The sequence below is a fragment of the Podarcis pityusensis genome (genome assembly GCF_964106645.2).
Source record: "Podarcis pityusensis genome assembly, chromosome: 13".
Taxonomy (NCBI): domain Eukaryota; kingdom Metazoa; phylum Chordata; class Lepidosauria; order Squamata; family Lacertidae; genus Podarcis; species Podarcis pityusensis.
This window is the reverse complement of record NC_138038.1, coordinates 51,636,484-51,661,296: the sequence shown is the minus strand read 5'-3', so window position 1 is coordinate 51,661,296 and position 24,813 is coordinate 51,636,484. Positions and strand designations below refer to the sequence as shown.

General features: G+C 49.3%; 1 protein-coding gene and 1 long non-coding RNA gene across 2 annotated transcripts in view; one reads left to right on the top strand and one right to left on the bottom strand.

The window, feature by feature from the left end:
* LOC308462422 overlaps positions 1-24,813 on the bottom strand; it is an 87,917-nt gene that overhangs the window by 6,667 nt on the left and 56,437 nt on the right. The gene's annotated exons all lie outside the window — the stretch shown is intronic.
* On the top strand, positions 211-20,765 carry GRK1 (G protein-coupled receptor kinase 1). Its single transcript, XM_080979792.1, has 7 exons — positions 211-924; positions 12,044-12,171; positions 13,562-13,719; positions 13,957-14,040; positions 14,199-14,323; positions 17,264-17,465; positions 19,373-20,765. Exons 1-7 carry the CDS (start codon positions 235-237, stop codon positions 19,666-19,668), a joined length of 1,683 nt encoding a protein of 560 aa, XP_080835918.1. The 5' UTR covers positions 211-234; the 3' UTR covers positions 19,669-20,765.

The window sequence follows — 24,813 nt, the reverse complement described above, 5'->3', positions numbered from 1 at the left end:
CCTGAAGCGTCTGTAACCCGAAGTACCACTGTATAAGGAGTCTCTATAGGAGTATATTGTATTTTAAAATGGGGTTTCAGAGTTTTTAGGGGTTTTTGAATGTCTTACGCAGATTTTTCAATTCCATTGTTCTGTATGGGACAGTGACAATAAAGGTATCTTATTGTATCGTAAAAATTGGAGGGTCTGGAATTAACCCCCTCTGCTTGCCGTGCTAGGTGACGCGAAGCCACCATGGATATCGGAGGCCTGGAGACGGTGGTGGCCAATTCTGCCTATGTGTCGGCTCGGGGCGACGGCGGCCCGTCCTCAGGGCGCGACAAGAAGATGCGAGCCAAGCTGAAGTTGCCGCACATCACACAATGCGAACATCTCAAAGACACCTTGGACCTGGACTTCAAATTCATCTGCCTGAGGCAGCCCATCGGGAAGAGGATCTTCCAGCAGTTCCTGGAGGACACGCCGCAGTTCATGGCGGCAGCGGGACTGTGGGAGAGCATTGAGGAGTACAACACATCTGAGGAGGCCATGAGGGGCTCCACCGCCCAGGTGACCATCAACAAATACTTCGACTCGGCCTCGAAGGAGTTCTGCTCCTTCCTGGAGGAGAAGGCCATCATGCGGGTCAAGGAGGACAGCAAGCACAGCCACGGAGACCTCTTCAAAGAGTCCGAGAAGCAGCTGCTCAAACACCTGGAGGAGAAGGCCTACGCCCCCTACAAGGAGAGCCTCTTCTTCTACCGCTTCCTCCAGTTCAAGTGGCTGGAGGCCCAGAGCGTGACGGACGAGTGGTTCATGGACTTCCGAGTGCTGGGCAAAGGGGGGTTCGGGGAGGTGTGCGCCTGCCAGATGAAGGCCACCGGCAAAATGTACGCCAACAAGCGCCTCAACAAGAAGAGGCTAAAGAAGCGCAAGGGATACGAGGTGAGGAGGGCTCTGTGGTGGAAGATGTTCCTGGTGGCCTTAGAGTAAATTAGAGGTGTTCCTGGTGGCCTTAGAGTAAACAAGAGATGTTCCTGGTGGCCTTAGAGTAAATTAGAGGTGTTCCTGGTGGCCTTAGAGTAAACAAGAGATGTTCCTGGTGGCCTTAGAGTAAATTAGAGATGTTCCTGGTGGCCTTAGAGTAAATAAGAGATGTTCCTGGTGGCCTTATAGAGTAAATTAGAGATGTTCCTGGTGGCCTTAGAGTAAATAAGAGATGTTCCTGGTGGCCTTAAATAAGAGATGCTCCTGGTGAGCTTAGAGTAAATAAGAGATCTTCTTGGTGGCCTTAGAGTAAATGTTGAGGTTGGCCACTGTGAGAACAGGATGCTGGAAAATGTGGACCACTGGCAGCATCCAGGAGAGCTCTTCTTAGGTTCTTCATGGTGTTCATGTCATAGAACCATAGAATGATAGAGTTGGACGGGACTCCCAGGGGCCATCTATGCCAACCCTCTGCAATGCAAGATTCTCAGCTAAAGCACCTCTGACAGATGGCCCCCCAACCTCTGCTTAAGAACCTCCAACGGGTGGGAGTCCACCACCTCCCAAAGGAGACCGATCCACTGTCCAACGGCTCTTGCCATCTTCCTGATATTTAGTCGGAATCTCCTTTCTTGTAACGTGAAGCCACGGGTTCGAGTCCTACCCTCTGGAGCAGGAGAAAACGAGCTTGTTCCCTCTTTCACGTGACACCCCTTGAGATATTTAGAGATGGCTGTCATCTCTCTCCTCTTTCTATTCCCAAGCTAAACACCTTGGGGGTTTTTCAGAATGGCCATCTGTCATAGATGCTTTAGCTGAGATTCCTGCTTTGCAGGGGGTTGGACTAAATAATAATAATAATAATAATAATAATAATAATAATAATAATAAAATTTATTTATACCCCGCCCTCCCTGGCCAGAGCTGGGCTCAGGGCGGCTAACACCAGTAAAATTACAGAAAAAACATAAGGGGGGTGGGGGAACCAATTTAAAATACAGGCTAAAATGCAATTTAAAATGCAGCCTCATTTTAAAAGCAGCCCATAGATCAAGACCATAAGTGGAGGGAAAACATAAGGGTCAGACTGAGTCCTAACCAAAGGCCAAGCAGAACAGCTCCATCTTGCAGGCCCTGCGGAAAGATGTCAAGTCCCGCAGGGCCCTGGTCTCTTGGGACAGAGCGTTCCACCAAGTCGGGGCCAGTACTGAAAAGGCCCTGGCCCTAGCTGAGACCAGTCTAACCACTTTGCAACCTGGGACCTCCAAGGTGTTGTCATTTGTGGACCTTAAGGTCCTCCGCGGGGCATACCAGGAGAGGCGGTCCTGTAGGTACGTGGGTCCTAGGCCGCATGACTCTCAGGGGTCGCTCCAGCAACACGGAAGAACTTTTTCCCGCCACCAGAACGCCCTCTGCAAACTCAACCAGGTTGCACAAATTTCCACCAGACATTCTGGTGTCTGCAAACTTTCTCCGAAAATGGGGTCCGCGGTACAGTGGCTGTGGGGGATCAGGGCGCCCTCAGCTATTTTATTTATTGCATGTCTATCCCACATTTTTTCCTCAAGGTGGAATGGGCATCGTTCTTCTGGCCTCCTCATTTTATCTCCACAACACCCCTGTGAGGTAGGCCAGGTCGAGAGAGGCAGGGATGGGCTGCAAGGTTTCACCTGGTGAGCTTCATAGCTGACTGGGGGATTCAGATTTTGGTCTGAACTACCAACCACTACATCGGGACGCCGGTGGCGCTGTGGGTTAAACCGCAGAGCCTAGGGCTTGCCGATCGGAAGGTCAGCGGTTCGAATCCCCGCGACAGGGTGAGCTCCCGTTGCTCGGTCCCTCCTGGCCACATGAAGCTGTACGCTGGCTCCCTCGGCCAGTAAAGCGAGATGAGCGCCGCAACCCCAGAGTTGGTCACGACTGGACCTAACGGTCAGGGGTCCCTGTACCTTTACTAACCACTACACCTTAGATATTGACACACAAAGGCCTCATATTCCTCCTGTTTAACAGCGCTCAATCAATCAATCCTTTTATTTGCATGTCGCCTTTCCAAAGTTAAAGGTAAAGGTACCCCTGACCATTAGGTCCAGTCACGGACGACTTTGGGGTTGCAGCGCTCATCTCGCTTTATTGGCCGAGGGAGCCGGCGTTTGCCTGCAGACAGTTTTTCCGGGTCATGTAGCCAGCATGACTAAGCCGCTTCTGGCGAACCAGAGCAGCGCATGGAAACACCGTTTACCTTCCCACCAGAGCGGTACCTGTTTATCTACTTGCACTTTGATGTGCTTTCAAACTGCTAGGTTGGCAGGAGCAGGGACCGAGCAACGGGAGCTCACCCCGTCGCGGGGATTCGAACTGCCGACCTTCTGATCAGCAAGCCCTAGGCTCTGTGGTTTCCAAAGTTAGAACCGTGCCAAAGGCTGCTTGCAACATGTTTTTAAAATTACATCATGTCAGCAGCGCGGCAGCAGTAAATCACAATGTGCAACTCTTTGTTAGCCAAAACACAATTGACGCAGGGCAGTGAGGCCTAGTGAGCACAGTAACTCATAGCAACTCATCAGCTTGCCCCATGAAGCAGTTGCTGAGAATGAAGGCTCCCACCTCCCCACAGCCATCTCAGTCCCCTCCTCTCTAGAGATTACCCCAAGCAATCGGAGACTGTGTCTGCCTGCAGCCAACCTATCCTCCGCCCTTCTCATGCCTCTTCTGGTCCTAGGAGACCAGAGGGGCAAGAAGTAAGGGAAGGCTTCCTTGAGAGCTACCAAAAACCTTTCTCCTTTAGTTGTTGTTGTTTAGTCGTTTATTCGTGTCCGACTCTTCATGGCCCCTTGGACCAGAGCACGCCAGGCCCTCCTGTCTTCCACTGCCTCCCGCAGTTTGGTCAAACTCATGCTGGTAGCTTTGAGAACACTGTCCAACCATCTCGTCCTCTGTTGTCCCCTTCTCCTTGTGCCCTCCATCTTTCCCAACATCAGGGTCTTTTCCAGTGAATCTTCTCTTCTCATGAGGTGGCCAAAGTCTTGGAGCCTCAGCGTCAGGATCCGTCCTTCCAGGGAGCACTCAGGGCTGATTTCCTTCAGAATGGAGAGGTTTGATCTTCTTGCAGTCTGTGGGACTCTCAAGAGTCTCCTCCAGCACCAGAATTCATAATTTTTGCATTGGGCTACCCCAAACTCACCGTCAAATGACATGTCTGTGGCCACAGCATGAACCACAAAAATCACACATCCACTGTTTCGTTCAGAATATATTTTTTCTTGTTTTCCTCCTATAAAAACTAGGTGTGTATTATGGTCAGATGCGTCTTATGGAGCGAAAAATACTGTAAATCCTTTTCCTGCAGGCAGGAAGTGGGTACAAAATTCACAGCCTAATATCTGCTTCTTTTTGCCCATTTTGAGTCATTTCTTGAACCACCGAGAAGCAAAGAAAGCAATGGGGTCTTTCCTTAAGGCCCTTGAAGCTGATTGGCTACCAGGCATCCAGCCTTCTGATTGGCTGAGAGCCCTATATAAGCATCTTGGGCCACTCCCAAAGGTGGCCATTCTGGTTGTGGGGAGCAATCAGCAAGGTGGGCTTTGGGGCTGGCTGGCACCTTGAACCCAGGGTGGTCGAGGGGTTGCAAAACAACACCACCATATTTATACGGGTACTTCCTCAGAAGATGTATAAAAAAAAACAACTGTACTCAAAGGAACCATTAGGAAAATAAGAAATATTTAGGGTGGGGCTGCCAAATGTTGTCCTTGCTCAGGGCACCATATAACCAAAGTGCACCCCTGGTTGCAAGAATAAAATAAATAACATTATTAGTGAAAACAGTTAAAAGCAACCATTTAAACATTTTATTAAAAAATTAACACCAGCAATAACAGCCCTGAGACCACCAGGTATGGGGCAGTATATAAATTCATCCAATCAATCAATAATAAATTAAAAACATGTTGAAACCCACTTTGATATTCTCCTTCACCTTCCACTGCTCAACCACAGACCTCCATTTGAGAAGGTTCTGGAAAGATGCAGGAATGAGAGAAGAGGCGAGGAATTAATGGACCAGAAACGTGTGTGATGTTGCGTGTGATATCATTCCAATCAAATGTCCTTTATTAGGCATAGCAAACCACACGTTATCAAACAAGCGCCGTATAGAAATTGTGCAAAATACGAGCTCAGCATAACAAGGTTTGTCCCAGTCAGATCTTTAACTCCAGAGGAAATCAATTTGCGTAAATAATACAATATAACACTACCCCATCACCGATCAGTTAAGAACCACTAAATCTCTTTATAATGGCCCAGTCTTTCCACATGGACAGCACTCAAAAATTCAGCCACTATTAAAGTAATTTGATCGTTCCTGTCCGAGAGTAGGTCCTGAACCATTGGTAACATAGAATTCTGCCCAGAGGACAGGATCACACTTCAAAACGACCTTGACAGATTAGAGAACTGGGCCAAAACAAACAAGATGAAATTTAACAGGGAGAAATGTAAAGTATTGCACTTGGGCAAAAAAAATGAGAGGCACAAATACAAGATGGGTGACGCCTGGCTTGAGAGCAGTACATGTGAAAAGGATCTAGGAGTCTTGGTTGATATGAGCCAACAGTGTGACGCGGCAGCTAGAAAAGCCAATGCAATTCTGGGCTGCATCAATAGGAGTATAGCATCTAGATCAAGGGAAGTAATAGTGCCACTGTATTCTGCTCTGGTCAGACCTCACCTGGAGTACTGTGTCCAGTTCTGGGCACCACAGTTCAAGAAGGACACTGACAAACTGGAACGTGTCCAGAGGAGGGCAACCAAAATGGTCAAAGGCCTGGAAACGATGCCTTATGAGGAACGGCTAAGGGAGCTGGGCATGTTTAGCCTGGAGAAGAGGAGGTTAAGGGGTGATATGATAGCCATGTTCAAATATATAAAAGGATGTCACATAGAGGAGGGAGAAAGGTTGTTTTCTGCTGCTCCAGAGAAGCGGACACGGAGCAATGGATCCAAACTACAAGAAAGAAGATTCCACCTAAACATTAGGAAGAACTTCCTGACAGTAAGAGCTGTTTGACAGTGGAATTTGCTGCCAAGGAGTGTGGTGGAGTCTCCTTCTTTGGAGGTCTTTAAGCAGAGGCTTGACAACCATATGTCAGGAGTGCTCTGATGGTGTTTCCTGCTTGGCAGGGGGTTGGACTCGATGGCCCTTGTGGTCTCTTCCAACTCTATGATTCTATGATTCTGTGAATTCAGCCTATTGAGTTGTAAGGCCTCTAATAATTGTCTTCGGGCATAAATGCCAAAATCACAAGAAAAGAAAATATGCTCGTGTGATATCATTATTCCTCCCAAGAACTCAGAGCCAAGAGTGTTCTTCCTCTGATTTTATCCTAATAACACACCCTTTGAGGTAGACCAGGCTGAGAGGCAGTGCGTGAGGACAACAGAGCCCTTTGACTAGATCAGGCCTGAGGCTGTCTGTTCCAGCATCCTGCCCTCAGCGAGGCCCACCAGACCCCCAGTGAGAAGCCTGCAAGCGGGTCTCGAGTTCAAGAGTCGCTCTCCCTTACTGTGAATCCCACTCTGGGCAGCTTCCAAAAAAATATTAACATACTATAATACATCAAACATTAAAAGCTTACCTAAACAGGGCTGCCTTCAGATGTCTTCTAAAAGTCTGGTAGTTGCTCATTTCCTTGACATGTGATGGGAGGGCGTTCCACAGGGAGGGCGCCACCACCAAGAAGGCCCTCTGCCTGGTTCCCTGTAACTTGGCTTCTCGCAGTGAGGGAACCGCCAGAAGGCCCTTGGCGCTGGAGCTCAGTGTCCGGGCAGAACGATGGGAGTGGAGACGCTCCTTCAGATATACTGGACCGAGGCCGTTTAGGGCTTTCAAGGTCAGCACCAACACTTTGAATTGTGTTCGGAAACGTACTGGGAGCCAGTGTAGGTCTTTCAAGACTGGTGTTATATGGTCTCTGCGGCTGCTCCCAGTCCCCAGTCTAGCTGCCGCATTCTGGATTAGTTGTAGTTTCCGCGTCACCTTCAAAGGTAGCCCCACGTAGAGCGCATTGCAGTAGTCCGAGCGGGAGATAACCAGAGCATGTGCCACTCTGGCAAAACAGTCTGCAGGCAGATAGGGTCTCATCCTGCGTACCAGATGGAGCTGGTAAACAGCTGCCCTGGACACAGAACTGACCTGCGCCTCCATGAACAGCGGTGAGTCCAAAATGACTCCCAGGCTGCGCACCTGGTCCTTCCGGGGCACAGTTGCCCCACTCAGGACCAGGGAGTCCTCCACACCAGCCCGCCTCCTGTCCCCCAAAAACAGCACTTCTGTCTTGTCAGGATTCAATCTCAATCTGTTAGCCGCCATCCATCCTCCAACCGCCATTCAGAGGCATAGACTGCCTCCAAGGCTACTGGGGTACTGGGTTTCAGGCAGGATGTTGCCCCAGCCCTACCAGGCGAGGCTGGAAACCATAGAATCGTAGAACTTCAGTTCAAAGGGAACCCCAGCGATCATCTAGTCCAACCCCCCGTCAATGCAGGAATCTCAGCTAAAGCAGCCAGGGCAGATGGCCATCCAACCTCCTTCTCTGAGGAAGGAGAAGGAATCAAACTGCTCCGCTGCAGAGCTGCAGCCCCAAAATGCATAATTGTTTTTGTCACATCGTGCAGCCAATTGTGAAAAAGTGCGAGAGCAGTTTTTGGCTGGGCGGTGGCGGGGCCGGATTTAGGTTTGACAAGGCCCTAGGCTCCTGAAGGCAATGGGGCCCTTTATATGTCCAGCTGTCCTTTGTCAACAACAAATTGACACCTTTTTGTGTCAAATATATAATCATATATATACACGGGTGCCGCTGTGGGTTAAACCACAGAGCCTAGGACTTGCCGATCAGAAGGTTGGCGGTTCGAATCCCCGTGACGGGGTGAGTTCCCGTTGTTCGGTCCCTGCTCCTGCCAACCTAGCAGTTCGAAAGCACCTCAAAGTGCAAGTAGATAAATAGGTACCACTCCGGTGGGAAGGTAAACGGCGTTTCCTTGCGCTGCTCTGGTTCGCCAGAAGCGGCTTGGTCATGCTGGCCACATGACCCGGAAGCTGTACGCCGGCTCCCTCGGCCAGTAAAGCAAGATGAGCGCCGCAACCCCAGAGTCGGCCACGACTGGACCTAATGGTCAGGGGTCCCTTTACCTTTACCTATATAATCATATCAATCTTTATTACAGTCCAGAGACGCAACAAATTGTTACAAAGCAATACACAATTCATACAGCCCACCTGCAGGTTAAACAAGCATTTTGTTCAGAATATAGGGATCATTGGTTCTTGCAACCACCGATAAAAACTTCGCCACTGCTAATGTTCTAGCGTTTGTCCGGTCTTCCAATAGGAACCTGACATAGTGAGCCTCTGATTTTCCCGGGAAAGGTACCAGCAAGGGCAGTATCAGTTCAGCCCTGGCTGAGCCACGTGCGCTGCCGGCTCACGACAACCGTGTCTCCCTCTCTCAGGCGAACCGGCCTGCTTCCCATCCCGGGATTATTTTCAGATGAAGCAAATTAGCCACCTTAATCCCCACCGGGGCCAATTATTCCCCCGTAAAGAAGCTTGCCGTTTAGCCGCTTGCTGGCCGCGATGGCGGATCTGGCAAAAGAGGTGTCAGAGATCATCAGCGTCAGTGGTTTCGCAGCGGGGAGGGTGGTGTGTAAGATAGGAACCGTGGAACTGTCGAATCGGAAGGGGCCACGAGGGTCCCCTTTTGCCCAGTGCGAAACTCGAACCCGTGACCCTTGCTCCATCAAGCGGTGCCCATAGACACCCATAGATCTGATGGCAGTTCACAACAAAAATAAATAAATGACAGCATTGCAGCAGGAGAAATGGCTGCTCTAACGGGAAAGAGGAACCAGCCACCCCAGAACAGATCCTGGGTTGTGAATGATTGACAGGTGACCATCAGCAAAGTGGCACCAGACCGTCTTCCTAACCCGCAGTTCACCCAAGTGTGCAGCCCCAGCAGAAAACTTTCCAGGGTTATTTTCATGCAAAAAAGGCTTCCTTTTCACAAATGAATTAACAAATTATGCAAATTGCAAACACAGATAATACGTTTAAAGCACTCTTTGAATGTTTAAGCAGCGTTCAGTGCCGCATGCACAGAGTCCCCCCCCCCCCCAAAAAAATCCTAGGAATTGTAGTTCTCGCCCTCCCACAACACAGCTACTCTAGTTGTGGCTGTCAAAGTGCATTGGAACTAGTTGAACAGCACCAAAGTGCATTGAAGAGGATTGCTGGGGTGCTGCCTCTAACTGTCAGCAGGTGGCGCTGTTTCATTACCTTCCCCTGCTCTGAAGAACGTTCTGCTTTAAGGAATGGCAAGTTTGGTGGCAACTTTAGGGGTAGCAGGAGGAGTGAGGGAAGGACCATTGCCTTTGCCTAAATATGTCATATTTGGCTTGATTTGCAGTCAGCGAAGAGGCTGGGGAAAAGAATGGCTGCTGTCTCCAACCAGGTGCCCTCCAGGTGATCTGACTGCAGCTCTTATCAGCTCTGGCCAGCTTCCCTGGCTATGTGTCGTCCCTAATTCTGTGGACAAAGTTCCAAATTCAGCATTCTCAACTTGCTTGCTTAAACAAAAGCAAGTTTCTAGACCTTAAGGTGCTTCAGCCAGCCTCCACCTCCCTCTCCTTAATTCACCTGCCCAGTTGTTTCAACTCCCTCTTCTTTCGTCTCAGGGTTGCCCTTGTAGAATTTAGCAAAGCTGGGGGCAAAACTAGAACGAGTTGGCTCTGCTCTGGCGCCACCTACTGTTGGCCTCCCTTGTCTTCTGCCAATAGACCACTATTCCAATGGGGTCCATGTTGAATTCCCAGCATTTGGCGGTTTCAGATGACTCTGGTCTCGCCGCCCCGTGAGTGGCAGAAGCAGATTAAAATTATGAAAGCTTTCTTGATCTACGTAATTCAGACGGGCCATGGTACCCCACCTCTTCCAGCTGTGGAAGAATAATTAATCGTTGTTGTTTAGTCGTGTCCGACCCTTCGTGACCCCCTGGACCAGAGCACGCCAGGCACTCCTGTCTTCCACTGCCTCCCGCAGTTTGGCCAAACTCATGTTAGTCGCTTCGAGAACACTGTCCCACCATCTCGTCCTCTGTTGTCCCCTTCTCCTTGCGCCCTCCATCTTTCCCAACATCTTTCCAGGGAGTCTTCTCTTCTCAGGAGGTGACCAAAGTCTTGGAGCCTCAGCTTCAGGATCTGTCCTTCCAGTGAGCACTCAGGGCTGATTCCCTTCAGAATGGATACGTTTGATCTTCTTGCAGTCCATGGGACTCTCAAGAGTCTCCTCCAGCACCAGAATTCAAAAGCATCCATTCTTCAGCGATCAGCCTTCTAGATGGTCCAGCTCTCACTTCCATACATCACTACTGGGAAAACCATGGCTTTAACTATACGGACCTTTGTTGGCAAGGTGATGTCTCTGCTTTTTAAGATGCTGTCTAGGTTTGTCATTGCTTTTCTCCCAAGAAGCAGGCGTCTTTTAATTTCGTGGCTGCTGTCACCATCTGCAGTGATCATGGAGCCCAAGAAAGTAAAATCTCTCACTGCCTCCATTTCTTCCCTTTCTATTTGCCAGGAGGTGATGGGACCAGTGGCCATGATATAATAATAATAATAATAATAATAATAATAATAATAATAATAATTTTATGTATAACCCTGCCCATCTGGCTGGGTTTCCCCAGTGGTGACTGTCAAAGTCCATTGGAGCTAGTCTATTGGAACCAGTTGAACACCCCCCTTTGCCTCCTGATTCCGTGGGTCGCATGGGGCTGAGGCCCAGACTATTTGAAGGACAACAAACCCGCCTGAGATCTGGGGTCCCTAGGAGAAGGCCTTCTCTCAGTCCCGCCACCCTCACAGGGCCTGCTTGGTGGGGACGTGCGACGGGGCCTTCTCAGTGGTGGCTCCTCCTAGACAACTTTGGAACTCCCTTCCAAGAGAAGCCAGACTGGCTTCCTCCTTGCTGTCCTTCTGCTGGCAAGAGAAGATGCTTTTATTCCCGCAGGCCGTTGGGGAACGGACTCTTCTTCTTTTTTAAGAAAACGGCTTTTAAAAGCGCTGTGCTATTATCTGCATTTTAACAGATTTTTTAAATAAAAATATATCATTTTGATTCTGCGAAAGTGATTTTTAGCCGTTCCCTTGGTATGTTTTTAGCTTTCGGCATTGCATTTGCATTGTTTTTTGAGTTTGCGTAAGCCGCCTTGAGCCCTGGTGTGGAGAAAGGGTGGGATATAAATAAATAAATCTATTTATTTTATTTTATAGATTTCTTTATTTATATCGCATCCTTTGTGGGAGGTGGCGGGAGGAATGGGAAATGGGTGGGGGAAATAAGGATGATATGTTTTTGGATAATATGTTTTGTTTTAATTTTGAATAATAAAAAAAGAAATTAATAAAAATAATGATACAAAGACTTGAAGTCTGAGCCAAAACATGTGCCAACACCCTCATTGACCTGCGCCCCCTGTTTCTTGCTCATTTTCTTTTTTCCCCAAATGCTTTTTATTGAGATTTAAGAACACCACCACCGACCAACGAAAACATCAAGTCTTGTTACATATATCCTACTTTATGCTCCATAGAGCCGTTGACTTCCGTCCTTCCCTTCCGCCGGTTTTCTTATTCCAATCTATAATTCACAGTTTCATTGGTTAAAAATTACACCGTGACATAAGACTTAATTCAGTCCTGCCAACGTTTTAATATTTCTACAGTTCTCACTTATATAAACCATGAATTTACTCCATTCTTTTTGGTACGTCGTCTCCTCCTGATTGCGAATTCTGTGTGTCAATTTTGCCATTTCAGTGTATTCAACCAGCTTTATCTGCCATTCCCTTACAGTCGGAATCTCCTGTGACTTCCACTTTGGGGCTATCAAAACTCTAGCTGCTGTTGTTGCATACAAATATAATCTTTGGTCTGTCTTCTTAATATCTTCTCCCACCAAGCCTAGCTTTTTGGAAAAGTATATTTAAACGTCTTTTTCTCGCCCGTTTTCTTCCAGGGTGCAATAGTGGAGAAGAGGATTCTCGCCAAAGTCCACAGCCGATTCATCGTCACCCTGGCGTACGCCTTCCAAACCAAAAATGACCTCTGTCTCGTCATGACGCTGATGAACGGAGGAGACCTCAGGTGGGAGACCCTTTTGCGGGGCAAAAATGTCGGGGTCGTGCTCTCCAAACTGGACCGGAATGTTCTGCCTGTACTGCGGCCAACACAGAGATACAACACAGACCGCTTCTGTCCCGGGTCATTTTTACAGATTCTGCCACCGGAGATCTTAGATCAGGGGTCAGCAAACTTTTTCAGCAGGGGGCCGGTCCACTGTGCCTCAGACCTTGTGGGGGGCCGGACTATATTTGGGCGGGGGGGTGAATGAATTCCTATGCCCCACAAATAACCCAGAGATGCATTTTAAATAAAAGCATACAGTCTACTCATGTAAAAACACGCTGATTCCCGGACCATCCGCGGGCCGGATTGAGAAGGCGATTGGGCCAGATCCGGCCCCCGGGCCTTAATTTGCCTACCCATGTCTTAGATCTTAGTGGGGTAGGATTGGGGGGGGGGGTCACATTATTGTTATGAACAAGAACAAGAACAATAATAATTTATTATTTATACCCTGCCCATTTGGCTGGGTTTCCCCAGCCAGTCTGGGTGACTTCCAACAAAATATTAAAAATACAATAAAACATCAAACATTAAAAACTTCCCTAAACAGGGCTGCCTTCAGATGCCTTCTAAAAGTCAGATAGTTGTTTATTTCCTTGACATCTGATAGGAGGGTGTTCCACAGGGCAGGTGCCACTACCGAGAAGGCCCTCTGCCTGGTTCCCTGAAACCTCACTTCTCGCAGGGAGGGAACCGCCAGAAGGCCCTCAGAGCTGGACCTCAGTGTCCGGGCTGAACGATGGGGGTGGAGATGCTCCTTCAGGTCTACTGGGCCTTTGAGGCCATTTAGGGCTTTCAAGGTCAGCACCAACACTTTGAATTGTGCTCAGAAACGTCCTGGGAGCCAATGTGGGTCTTTCAGGACTGGTGTTATGTGGTCTCGGCAGCCGCTCCCAGTCTGAAAACCAGCGCACCTCTTTCATTTCAGATAGTACACAGGAAGGGACACAAATTTTCACGGCCCTCTAGCCATGGCTCATTTACCAGAAGCAATGTATTTAATGTTAACTCTGGAAGTCTGTACAGTGGTACCTTGGTTAATAAACTTAATTTGTTCTGGAGGTCCGTTCTTAATCTGAAACTGTTCTTAACCTGAAGCACCACTTTAGCTGATGGGGCCTCTTGCTGCTGCCACGGCGCAATTTCTGTTCTCATCCTGAAGCAAAGTTCTTAACCCGAGGTACTATTTCTGGGTTAGCAGAGTCTGTAACCTGAAGCGTATGTAACCTGAGGTACCACTGTATTCAGTTCTGACCAAAATATCCCGGTGGATATTTTGCTCTGTGGACATTCTGCGTTTCGGAAACATGCGACGGGATTCGATTTGGGACTTTGCCTCCCTTCCCAGGTACCACGTCTACAACGTCGATGAGAAAAACCCCGGCTTTTCGGAATCTAGGGCGATCTTCTATACGGCTCAGATCATTTGCGGCCTCGAACACCTCCATCAAAACCGCATCATCTACCGTGACCTCAAGCCAGAAAACGTCCTTTTGGATGATGCAGGTAATGGAAGTAACACACTGAAAGATCCAGGACTGGTGAAAGCGAGGAATTTTCCATGTGTGGTTAAACTGCGGAACTCCCCGCCACAGGAGTGGCCTCCAACCCGATGGCTTCCAACATTCCCAAATAAGTGTAACTTTTCATTTCCGTTTCCAAATGCCGCACCCAGCCTGTCAATTAGTTCCTTATGATGGCTTCTTATTTCTCTCGCCCTCCCGCCCCCCCCCCCCAATTCAGGACATGTGCGGCTGTCAGATTTGGGCCTGGCGGTGGAACTGGCAGAAGGGAAAGACAAGACCAAGGGCTACGCGGGCACACCAGGTGGGCACACCGTTATTCAGGGTCCTCCTCTTCAGCTGCAGTTCCTGCGATTTAGCTGCGACTCCTGCTTCACAGCGGGTTGGGCTAGATGACCGCTGGGGGGTCCCAGCTCTGCAGTTCTGTGATTCTGCGGTTCTTCCTCTCTCCTTTCCCTGCAGGGTTTATGGCCCCGGAACTCCTTAAGGGAGAGGAATACGACTCGAGCGTGGATTACTTTACGCTGGGAGTAACCCTCTATGAGATGGTCGCCGCGAAAGGACCTTTCCGCAGCCGCGGGGAAAAAGTACGGCATTTATTTTATTTTATGCCATCAGATTTATACACTCCTTTTCTTCCTAATGTCTCAACAAATGAAACTGATTTGTAAAAATGTTACATGGGAAAAAATACAAGAGACATTACACATACTTCTGTAAAACAAGAAAATCTTTAATAAAAAAAAATTTAAAAAAAAATTATAGACTGTGGAAAACAGAAAATCAAAGCAATTGCCATATTTCAAGAAGTAAAAATCCGCACACTAAAGTTATTGAGCTTTTCTAGGGAAATGGCCCAAAAAGTTGTTGAGCTCAAAAGTTAGAATTCGCGCAAAAAAAGGCAGCGAATGATACTCAAACACACGCTTCCTGGTTCTGTTGGCAAAAACCCGGACATTTTGCTGATTTCCCAAAAATTCCCCAGGATGCTAATTTCGACATTTGAATCCCGGGCAAGTACAGGAAATTCTGGATGTATAGCAACCCATTTACACAGAAGATACAACAATAGCAAGACTGGTAGACGATAATTTAAGACTTTTGAAAAGTTGAACTAACGCTAAAAGCAGATCTTATTTTATTGATCGCTTATTATACCTTGTTCTCCTCCAAGGAGTTGGAGAGAAAAAGTTTGGGTGCTTAGATTATTGATATTAGCCAATAGCATCTTTGCCCCCCCATTTTTCTTAATGTTGTAATGTATATAAAACAGAGCTAACAATCATAACAGATGAAAAACGAAACTATAAAACAAGCACGAAGAACGAGTTCAGTCGCACGTGGGTTGAAATAGCAAAGTCCAAGTACAGATTATCAGATTATTATTCTAGTTATCAAGTCTAGTTCCAGATTCCCCAGGCTTGTATTGAAAATGATCCTCTTGTATATGTGATAAGGGAATGCCAAACCATCTTTAAATTGTCTGCAGCCGTTGTCGAAATCTCAAAACGTGCATAGTTTCCCCCCATTATTGCTCTATTCCAGAGTGAGGGGCACCAACTCTGTAATATTTTGGTCTGTTTCCGTTGAGCCACAATTACTATTTGAGCTGCCGAGATCATATATGCATGATCAATTCTTTTGACAACATACCTACGTCGGTGTCATCAAAAATATTTGGCAGCATCGATTTTGGATGACAGACAATAGCTCCTTTTAGTAACATTTAGCGTCAAAGCTAAATTCCAGAAATCTTGCACCAACTTGCATTCCCACCATAAATGAGAAGCGGTGCCAAGTTTATTGCAAAGCTCGGTTGGTAGAGATCGAGACTCTTAATCTCACGGTCCTGGGTTCGAATCCCACATGGGGCAAAAGATTCTTGGGGGTTGGACCAGATCACTCGCAAGTTCCTTTCCAACTTTCCAATTCTATGATTCTATGAATTACTAGGTAATAAAGAAGAAAAGATTTTGGACGTGTACAAAGAGTGTGATAATCATTGGGACCTTAACGGTGCTTTTTTCTATATATATAAAATGTTTAGGGGTACTCTCATTTTTCTACTCATATTGAATTAGGGACATGAGTGGCGCTGTGGTCTAAACCACTGAGCCTCTTGGGCCTGGCGATCGGAAGGTCGACGGTTCAAATCCCCACGACGAGGTGAGCTCCCGTTGCTCGGTCACTGCTCCTGCCAACCTAGCAGTTCGAAAGCACACCACTGCAAGCAGATCAATAGGTACCGCTCCGGCGGGAAGGTAAACGGCATTTCCGTGCACTCTGGTTTCCGTCACAGTGTCCCGTTGCACCAGAAGCGGTTTAGTCAAATAAACTGGAAAGCTGTCTGTGGACAAACACCAGCTCCCTCGGCCTGAAAGCAAGATGAGCGCCGCAACCCCATAGTCGCCTTTGACTGGACTTAACCATCCAGGGGTCCTTTACCGTTACCATATTGAAATACTGCCCCTCAATATTAAGAAAGTTGACCAAAGATTATTCATGTATGCTACGACTGCTGCCATAATTTTGATAGCCCAAAAATGGAAAACACAGGAATTACTAACCAGATGAAGATGGTCGAATATGCGGAATTAGCAAAACTGACTCACAGGATCCGCAATCAGGAGGAAACAAAGTTCCAAAAAGAGTGGAGTAAATTTATGGACTATATAAGTGAGAACTGTAGAAATTTGAAGACGTTAGGTAAAGGTAAAGGGACCCCTGTCCATTAGGTCCAGTCGTGACCGACTCTGGGGTTGCGGCGCTCATCTCGCTTTATTGGCCGAGGGAGCCGGCGTACAGCTTCCGGGTCATGTGGCCAGCAGGACTAAGCCGCTTCTGGCGAACCAGAGCAGCGCACGGAAATGCCATTTACCTTCCTGCCGGAGCGGTACCTATTTATCTACTTGCACTTTGACGTGCTTTCGAACTGCTAGGTGGGCAGGAGCTGGGACCGAGCAACGGGAGCTCACCCCGTCGCGGGGATTCGAACCACCGACCTTCTGATTGGCAAGTCCTAGGCTCTGTGGTTTAACCCACAGCGCCACCCGCGTTGAAGATGTTAGCAGGGCTGAAATAAATCTTATGTCATGGTCTAGATATCACTAAGGAACTGTGGATCAGAGATCGGAATAAGAAAACCTGCGGAAGGGAGGGAGAGAAGTCAATGCTCTGTAGAGCAAAAAGAAAGGTAGATGTAAAAGGATATGAAATATTAGTGTATTTTGTTTGTGCATATAAAATGAAAACTTAATAAAAAGCATTTAAAAAAAAATACTGCCCCTCAATGAGGCCAAACTTAGATTCACAAAATGTTTAGGGGTGTGTGTACCCCCAGGAAAAAAAGCACTGGACCTTAATATTCCCAATGGGTACGAATATTATGGTACTTATTATTAACAAAAAACGAGACCGTGTGTTTGTTTTATATCTCACATAAAGATTTTCCGCCTTTCTGCATGCGATGGGGCAGCAGAAAAAGCCTTTTAGAACAAGGTCCAGCACCTTTCTCCCTCCTGCCACAGGTAGAGAACAAGGAAGTGACGCGTCGCATCCTGAACGATCCTGTCACGTACCCGGATAAGTTCAGCGCCGAGTGCAAGGCCTGCTGCGAGGGGCTGATGATGAAAGACCCGGCCGCTCGCCTGGGGTTCAAGGACAACGAATGTGCAGAGCTGAAGAAGCACCCCGTTTTCCAGAAGATAAACTGGGGCCGCCTCGAGGCAGGTAAGGACCTCCAGGCCAGGCGGTTGCGGTGGGGTTAAATGGGATTACCCGACTTCTGAGCCATTACGCTAGCCATAGCTGTCAACTGTCCCTTATTTGGCGGGACAGTCCCTTATCCCAGCGCCGTGTCCCGCTGCCGTCCCTTATTGATGATGTCCCTTAAATTTCCCGGGTTTCAAAGGAAGCAGCTCCTCTCCCTCCCTCCCTCCCTGCCGGCCAGGGAGGAGGGAGGCTCCAACTGTGTTGCTTGGCTGCGTTGCTCACCCAATAAGGAGTCTGAGAACGACTGGGGGGTGGAGCTTGCATGCCTTGTGCCAATCAAATCGGCCGCGTTGCCTGGGGACTCGCCTTTGCTCAGCGCTTCCCAGCGGAGAGGGGGCGGTGGTTTTCCTTGCTGCATCCCCTTTGCCGGGTTGCTGCGCTGTGGGAACCACCGCTTGAGGCTTCGTTTGGCTGCTGGCTGGGCTTTCTGCCTTTGGCTCAGAGGGGCTCAGAAGTTGAACATACCTGTGCCCTGAAAATCCCTTATTTTGGCTGCTGATCCCTTATTTTCGAGGCTGCTGGTCCCTTGTTTTCAAATCTGTAAGTTGACAGCTATGACGCTAGCCCAGGACTGATGGGAGCTGTGGTCCAAAATGTCTCAGAGGGCACAAGGTTTAAAACTTCCGGGAGTTAAAAGTGCAATAGGCTTAGATTAGAACTCGCACCAGCTTTCTAAGTGCTGTAAACAAAATCTGACCTTATTCCCTTATGGGGGACACATAGAGTCCTTTGCAGGTTCTCCATCGGTTGGAGAAAACAACAGAGGCCAACCAGAGAATATTGAAAAGCAAAGCAGCTCGTAAGCCTGATCTTTATTGATCTGTTGCAACAGGGTGCTCCCCTCACACGCAGGAAAGGAGGAGGACCCAGAAAAATGGCGCGCAAGGCCTTATAAAGACTTTTGAAATTCCCACCCTGTAGATCAAGACCAGGGACACGGGTGGCACTGTAGGTTAAACCACAGAGTCTAGGACTTGCCGATCAGAAGGTTGGCGGTTTGAATCCCCGCGACGGGGTGAGCTCCTGTTGCTCGGTCCCTGCTCCTGCCAACCTAGCAGTTCCAAAGCACGTCAAAGTGCAAGTAGATAAATAGGTACCACTCCGGCAGGAAGGTAAATGGCTTTTCCATGCGCTGCTCTGGTTCGCCAGAAGCGGCTTAGTCATGCTGGCCACATGACCCGGAAGCTGTACGCCGGCTCCCTCGGCCAATAAAGCGAGATGAGCGCCGCAACCCCAGAGTTGGCCACGACTGGACCTAATGGTCAGGGGTCCCTTTACCTTTAGATCAAGACCACCCACCAGATATGTACATCATACCTACATCACAGAAAAGGTGGTCTAAAACAGAAATGTGAATGTTGTTTTTCCTGTTGTTTTTCCTGTTATCTGATTGCCTTTCCTGATAGTCTGTCACCCATTAAAATGCTGATTAGTTAATTCCTGAGACAATGGGAAGGCTCCCTGACCCCCTTCCCTCCTTGCAGGGAAAATATTTGGTCAATTTGGGAATTAAAATGGTTTCTGGTCGGTCTTCCTGTGCTGAACCATTTACGGTGGTACCTCAGGTTACATACGCTTCAGGTTACAGACTCCGCTAACCCAGAAATAGTGCTTCAGGTTAAGAACTTTGCTTCAGGATAAGAACAGAAATCGTGCTCTGGTGGCACGGCGGCAGCGGGAGGCCCCATTAGCTAAAGTGGTGCTTCAGGTTAAGAACAGTTCCAGGTTAAGAACAGACCTCCGGAACGAATTAAGTACTTAACCCGAGGTACCACTGTACGTTCTTGGTTGGTACACCTATGAACATTACCATATATCTGAGCCCTCCAAATTCCTCTCGCACTCCCTTCCCCCTTCCGCTTCAGGACTGGTGGAACCCCCCTTCGTGCCGGACCCCAAGGTGGTCTACGCCAAAGACATTGGTGAGGTGGGCGCTTTCTCCACGGTGAAGGGCGTCGTGCTTGACGAGACGGACAAAGCCTTCTACGACGACTTCTCCACGGGCAACATCCCCATCCCCTGGCAGGAGGAGATGGTCGAGACGGGCGTCTTCGGAGAGCTCAACGTCTCTTGGGCCAAGGGCACCACCCCCAGGGATCTGGACCGCAACGCACCTCCAACAAGCACCTCCAGCAAATCGGGGACCTGCCTGCTGCTCTGAAGAGAGGCGGGGAGGTGTGTCTCCGGACACCAGGACTCCGGCCGCTGCGGCGGCCATTGCCGGACTCGCAACAGGGACCAGCTTCCGGCTGGCGGGCGATGCCCACTAGGCTGCGCTGCCCTTCCAGAGCTGGGTGGCAGTGGAAAGAAGCTGGGCATTGTAAGCCACCGGGGCCCTCGCTTTCTCTACCAGAGACAGGACTCTGCTTCACTACGTGGCAGGGGCAATGGGGAACTCGAACTGGGTTCTGGCCGGCCTGCTCTGACCACTAGGCTCTGCAACCCTCCTAGGGCACCCGGGAGGCCCTCCCTTATTTTAATTAAATTTTCAGTCTGCAAGGAGGTTCACACACACACACACACACACCCCACACTGGAGACTCCTGGCTTTTGATAGGAAGCAACAGCTATTGGTTAGACGGACAAGGGAGGGGGGCTTGCGTTCTGAAGAAATTGGGGTGGGGGCACATCAAATACATTCAAGGCATCTGGTGTGGGGGGGGCAGTTCCTCCTCCCTGTTTCACGCTGGAGCACTTTACTTGGGGGGGGGTGAATAATTATGGTGCTGAACGAACGGAATAATTGATCCCATCACCGGCATTTATCCTCGGTCGTTTAACAACTTCTCTCACCTATATCCCCCTTGAGAGTTAGAGGTTATGGAGAAGGGGTGGTATCTGGGAGGGGTCTGGGACCCCCAAAACGGGGGCAGTTTGGGGGTTTCAGTCCGGCGGGGGTGCAAGGTAACTCTTTGTTGTGAAGCCGCAGTTCGCACCCGACGACATTAAACAGGGTTTCCTGTGTAGCTGAAGAACGCTGCGGGCTTCTTTGCGTGGGCACCGCAACGGGTGAAGGATCATCGAGTCGGAAGGGGTCCTCCAGCGGCCATCTAGCCCAACCCCCTGAAATGCAGGGATTTCAGCTAAAGCATCCCTGACAGTGGGCCATCCAACCTCTGCTTATAAACTTCCAAGGAAGGAGAACCTGCCACTTAACGAGGGAGCCAAACAGAAAGTTCTTCCCGATGGCTAGCCAGAATCTCCTTATAATATGTATCCACTGGATCGGGTCCTGCCAGTGGAGGTCATAGGACCACTCCCCCCCCCAAAAGGGTGCTTAATTCGTCTTTTTGCCCCCTTTAGCACCAGCAGAGTCTCTCCCCCCCCATGCAACGCAGTAGCAGCTTCCGAGGGTATTTTTCACTCTCTCCGAACCGCAGCAGGAAAGGGTTAAATCTGCCCCGCCAAAAAACTCTTTTAGTAATAGCGGGTGCCATTCGCATTCTAGAAAATCTAAAGCATCCAGTCACGGAATCATCAAAGAGTTGGTTCATTTACTCCAAGGGAAAGAAGTGTTTAATATCCCTCCCAGGCTGGCCTAAAAACGGAGGAATTGAAGAGAGACCCCCTTTTCTAAATCTTCGGGGGACATGCCCGCAGTCAGTGTTGACAGTACTGAGCGATGTCGACCGACGGTCTGATCCGAAACGGTGGCTTTCTATGCAACAGGCAGGGAACTGGGACCGAGTGCCAAGCTCACGATCCTGGCAAGCCTAGCTCTCTTGCTCAGTGGCGTAGCAAGGTTAGGTGGTACCCGGGGCAGAAAATTTCTTGCCCTGTCCTCCACACATTGAAATCTAGTTGGACTCCCAAGAGACTGTGATCTAAAAGGTAAAGGTAAAGGGAACCCTGACTGTTAGGCCCAGTCATGGCCGACTCTGGGGTTGCGGCGCTCATCTCGCTTTACTGGCCGAGGGAGCCGGCGTACAGCTTCCGGGTCATGTGGCCAGCAGGACTAAGCCGCTTCTGGCGAACCAGAGCAGCGCATGGAAACGCCATTTACCTTCCCGCTGGAGCGATACCTATTTATCTACTTGCACTTTGACGTGCTTTCGAACTGCTAGGTGGGCAGGAGCAGGGACCGAGCAACGGGAGCTCACCCCATCGCGGGGATTCGAACCAGCAACCTTCTGATGGGCAAGTCCTAGGCTCTGTGGTTTAACCCACAGCGCCACCCGCGTCCCGAGACTGCGATCTACTCACAGTAAAAAAAGACTGGCTGTGATCTACATCATCATCATCATCATCATCATATATTTTTTTATTTATACCCTGCCCTTCCCGGTTCAGCCTGGGAGTGCGGGGCTGTCAGAACAAAGCAGCGAAAAGCGTGAAACTACCCCCCCTTCCCTCCCGACAGCTCAGGGTAGGCGGGAGTCGCGGGCGGGCGGCGCGCCAAATGTCACCCCCCCCCCCAGTGATGACACCTGGGGCAGCCCACCCCCACTACACCCACCTTGCTCCGCCCCTGCTCTTGCCTCCCTTCCAACGCAGGTTTCTAGTCCTTATGGGCTTTGAGCTTTGCCGGCGAACGTCTGCTGGCCTTTCCAAAGCCGGGACGTCCGGCTGGAGGGATCCGGGGTGGAAACAGGACAGGGAATCTGTGCCCTAGATAACTTCCGGCTTCTCCCCACAAGTTGCAGAGTTGGAAGGGACAACGAGGGTTCATCTAAGCTCAATGGTTTTGCCTCTCGGCCGGGCGGATGTGGTGCAAAGGAACGCAGAGCAAAACTCGGGGGTTTTTTGGTGGTGGCACCAAACACAGGGTTTGCGGCACAGAACTAACACAAAACCTCGGCACTTGATGAGGTTGGATTTTTGGGGCATTAACTTGTGACCCTGAAGTGTCAACTGCGCAGTTTGGGGTGAAGTACGGGGTTCGCAGCACTAAATTTTGGCATTGGTTTGAGGGCATCCAGAATTTCGGGGTTACACGTTAACAGAGCGACTTAGAGGGGTAGCAGTTCCCTGTGGTGTGTTTGAGAGAGAATAAAAAAGGTAAAGGGACCCCTGACCATTAGGTCCAGTCATGGCCGACTCTGGGGTTGCGGCGTTCATCTCGCTTTATTGGCCGAGGGAGCCGGCGTACAGTTTCCGGGTCATGTGGCCAGCATGACTGAGCCGCTTCTGGCGAACCAGAGCAGCGCACGGAAACGCCGTTTACCTTCCCACCGGAGTGGTACCTATTTATCTTCTTGCACTTTGACGTGCTTTCGAACTTCTAGGTTGGCAGGAGCTGGGACCGAGCAACAGGAGCTCACCCCGTTGCGGCGATTTGAACCGCCGACCTTCTGAGCGGCAAGTCCTAGGCTCTGTGGTTTAGACCACAGCACCACCCGCGTCCTGAGAGAGAGAATAGAGGCATCCTATTTTTAAGGCACCCTCCATTTTCCTGTTGTTGGAAGATTCCAAGAAAGTCCTTCCCGCAGCTTGAAGTTGAACCGTGGAACTCCCTGCCACCGACTCGGATGGATTTAAAAGAGGATTGGACAAATTTACGGAGGAGAGAGCTATCACCGGCTACAAGCTAGGATGTCTCTATGGTCTGCCTCCACGGTCAGAGCCAGCAATGCTTTTGAATCCCAGTTGCTGGAAACCACAGGAGGCGAGAGGGATCTTGCGTTCGAATCCCGCTTGTGGGTTTCCCATAATAGTCACTGTGAGAGCAGTTTAAGGACCTGCATTAGAAATAACTGCATGTTGTTGTTTTTTAAAAAAGCACCAGTTAATTGGGAACACTCTTGTTTTTTAAAAACAGCCCAGTTAATTGGGAACACTCTTGCAACAGATTTATCATTCCTATTACGTACATGGGACGCGGGTGGCGCTGTGGGTTAAACCACAGAGCCCAGGACTTGCTGATCAGAAGGTTGGTGGTTCGAATCCCCGCAACGGGGTGAGCTCCCATTGCTCGGTCCCTGCTCCTGCCAACCTAGCAGTTCGAAAGCACGTCAAAGTGCAAGGAGATCAATAGGTACCGCTCTGGCGGGAAGGTAAACGGCGTTTCCGTGCGCTGCTCTGGTTCGCCAGAAGCGGCTTAGTCATGCTGGCCACGTGACCCAGAAGCTGTATGCCGGCTCCCTCGGCCAGTAAAGCGAGATGAGCGCCGCAACCCCAGAGTCGGCCACGACTGGACCTAATGGTCAGGGGTCCCTTTACCTTTACTTTTATTACGTACATGGGTTGCTCAGTTAAATGCTGCAGTCCTAGGAAAGATACAGAGTTTGAATCAAAAGGGGCTGCAGCCGCAATCGCACATCTGGGTCCCAACGACAACAATCTTGCGGGGTTGTCCGCCACCAACAGCCAGAGCTGGTCCACGCTGCATATTCTCTTCACCTGTTGCTCAGGTTTTCAAAGGGACGCCTTCCTTGCAATCTCCCATTCTGTCACTAAGAATCACACACACACAAAGACCCTTATGGAGCTAAATTGACTAATTTGGACAAGTACCCTTTTTAGAATGGTTTTTCACACATGGGTTTGAAAAGTTGAGAACCACGGGGCTATATAAATTCTAACTGGACTCAGTTTGAATTGGGCAAGTGTATCCAGGCTGCAACTAGTTTTTTGGTCCCTTCGTGGTCGCCATCTGTTGTAAACAAAATCTGCCCTTCTTCCCTTATGGGGTATCCAAGAGTCCTTTGTTCTGGGTCCTCCTCAGGGAGGACCCTGTTGCAACAGCTTTAATAAAGATCAGGCTGACTAGCCACTTTGCTTCTCAATATTCTCTGGTTGGCCTCTGTTATTTTCTCCTACCAATAGGGAATCCACGTAAGGACTCTATACGGGCTCTTGGCTACCCCATAAAGGAAGAAGGGCAGATTTTGTTTACAACATTACCACACACAGCCAACTCCAAATCAGGCATGCCACAAAAGTGAGCATCACACGCCCTTTACATTTATGGCCTGCCTTCATTCTTAGAACTTATAACCTGCTCTCTCTTTTTGGGCCAAAGGGTGCTAAAGCACTGCATTCAGACTGGCGGATGTGGTCCAAATTATTATTATTATTATTATTATTATTATTAGGTGAAAGCCCCACTCCAGGGTTTACTTCTGAGCAAACAGACAACCTGATTGTGCTGCCTAGCTCAGGCACCCCCAGATTCGGCCCTCCAGCTGTTCTGGGACTACAGTTCCCATCATCCCTGACCATTGGTCCTGTTAGCTAGGGATGATGGGAGTTGTAGTCCCAAAACAGATGGAGGGCCGAGTTTGGGGGTGCCTGGCCTAGCTGCAACCCTACATGTCCCATTGAGAACAGCGGGGCTTACTCCTGAGTAAATAGGGGGGGTGATCTC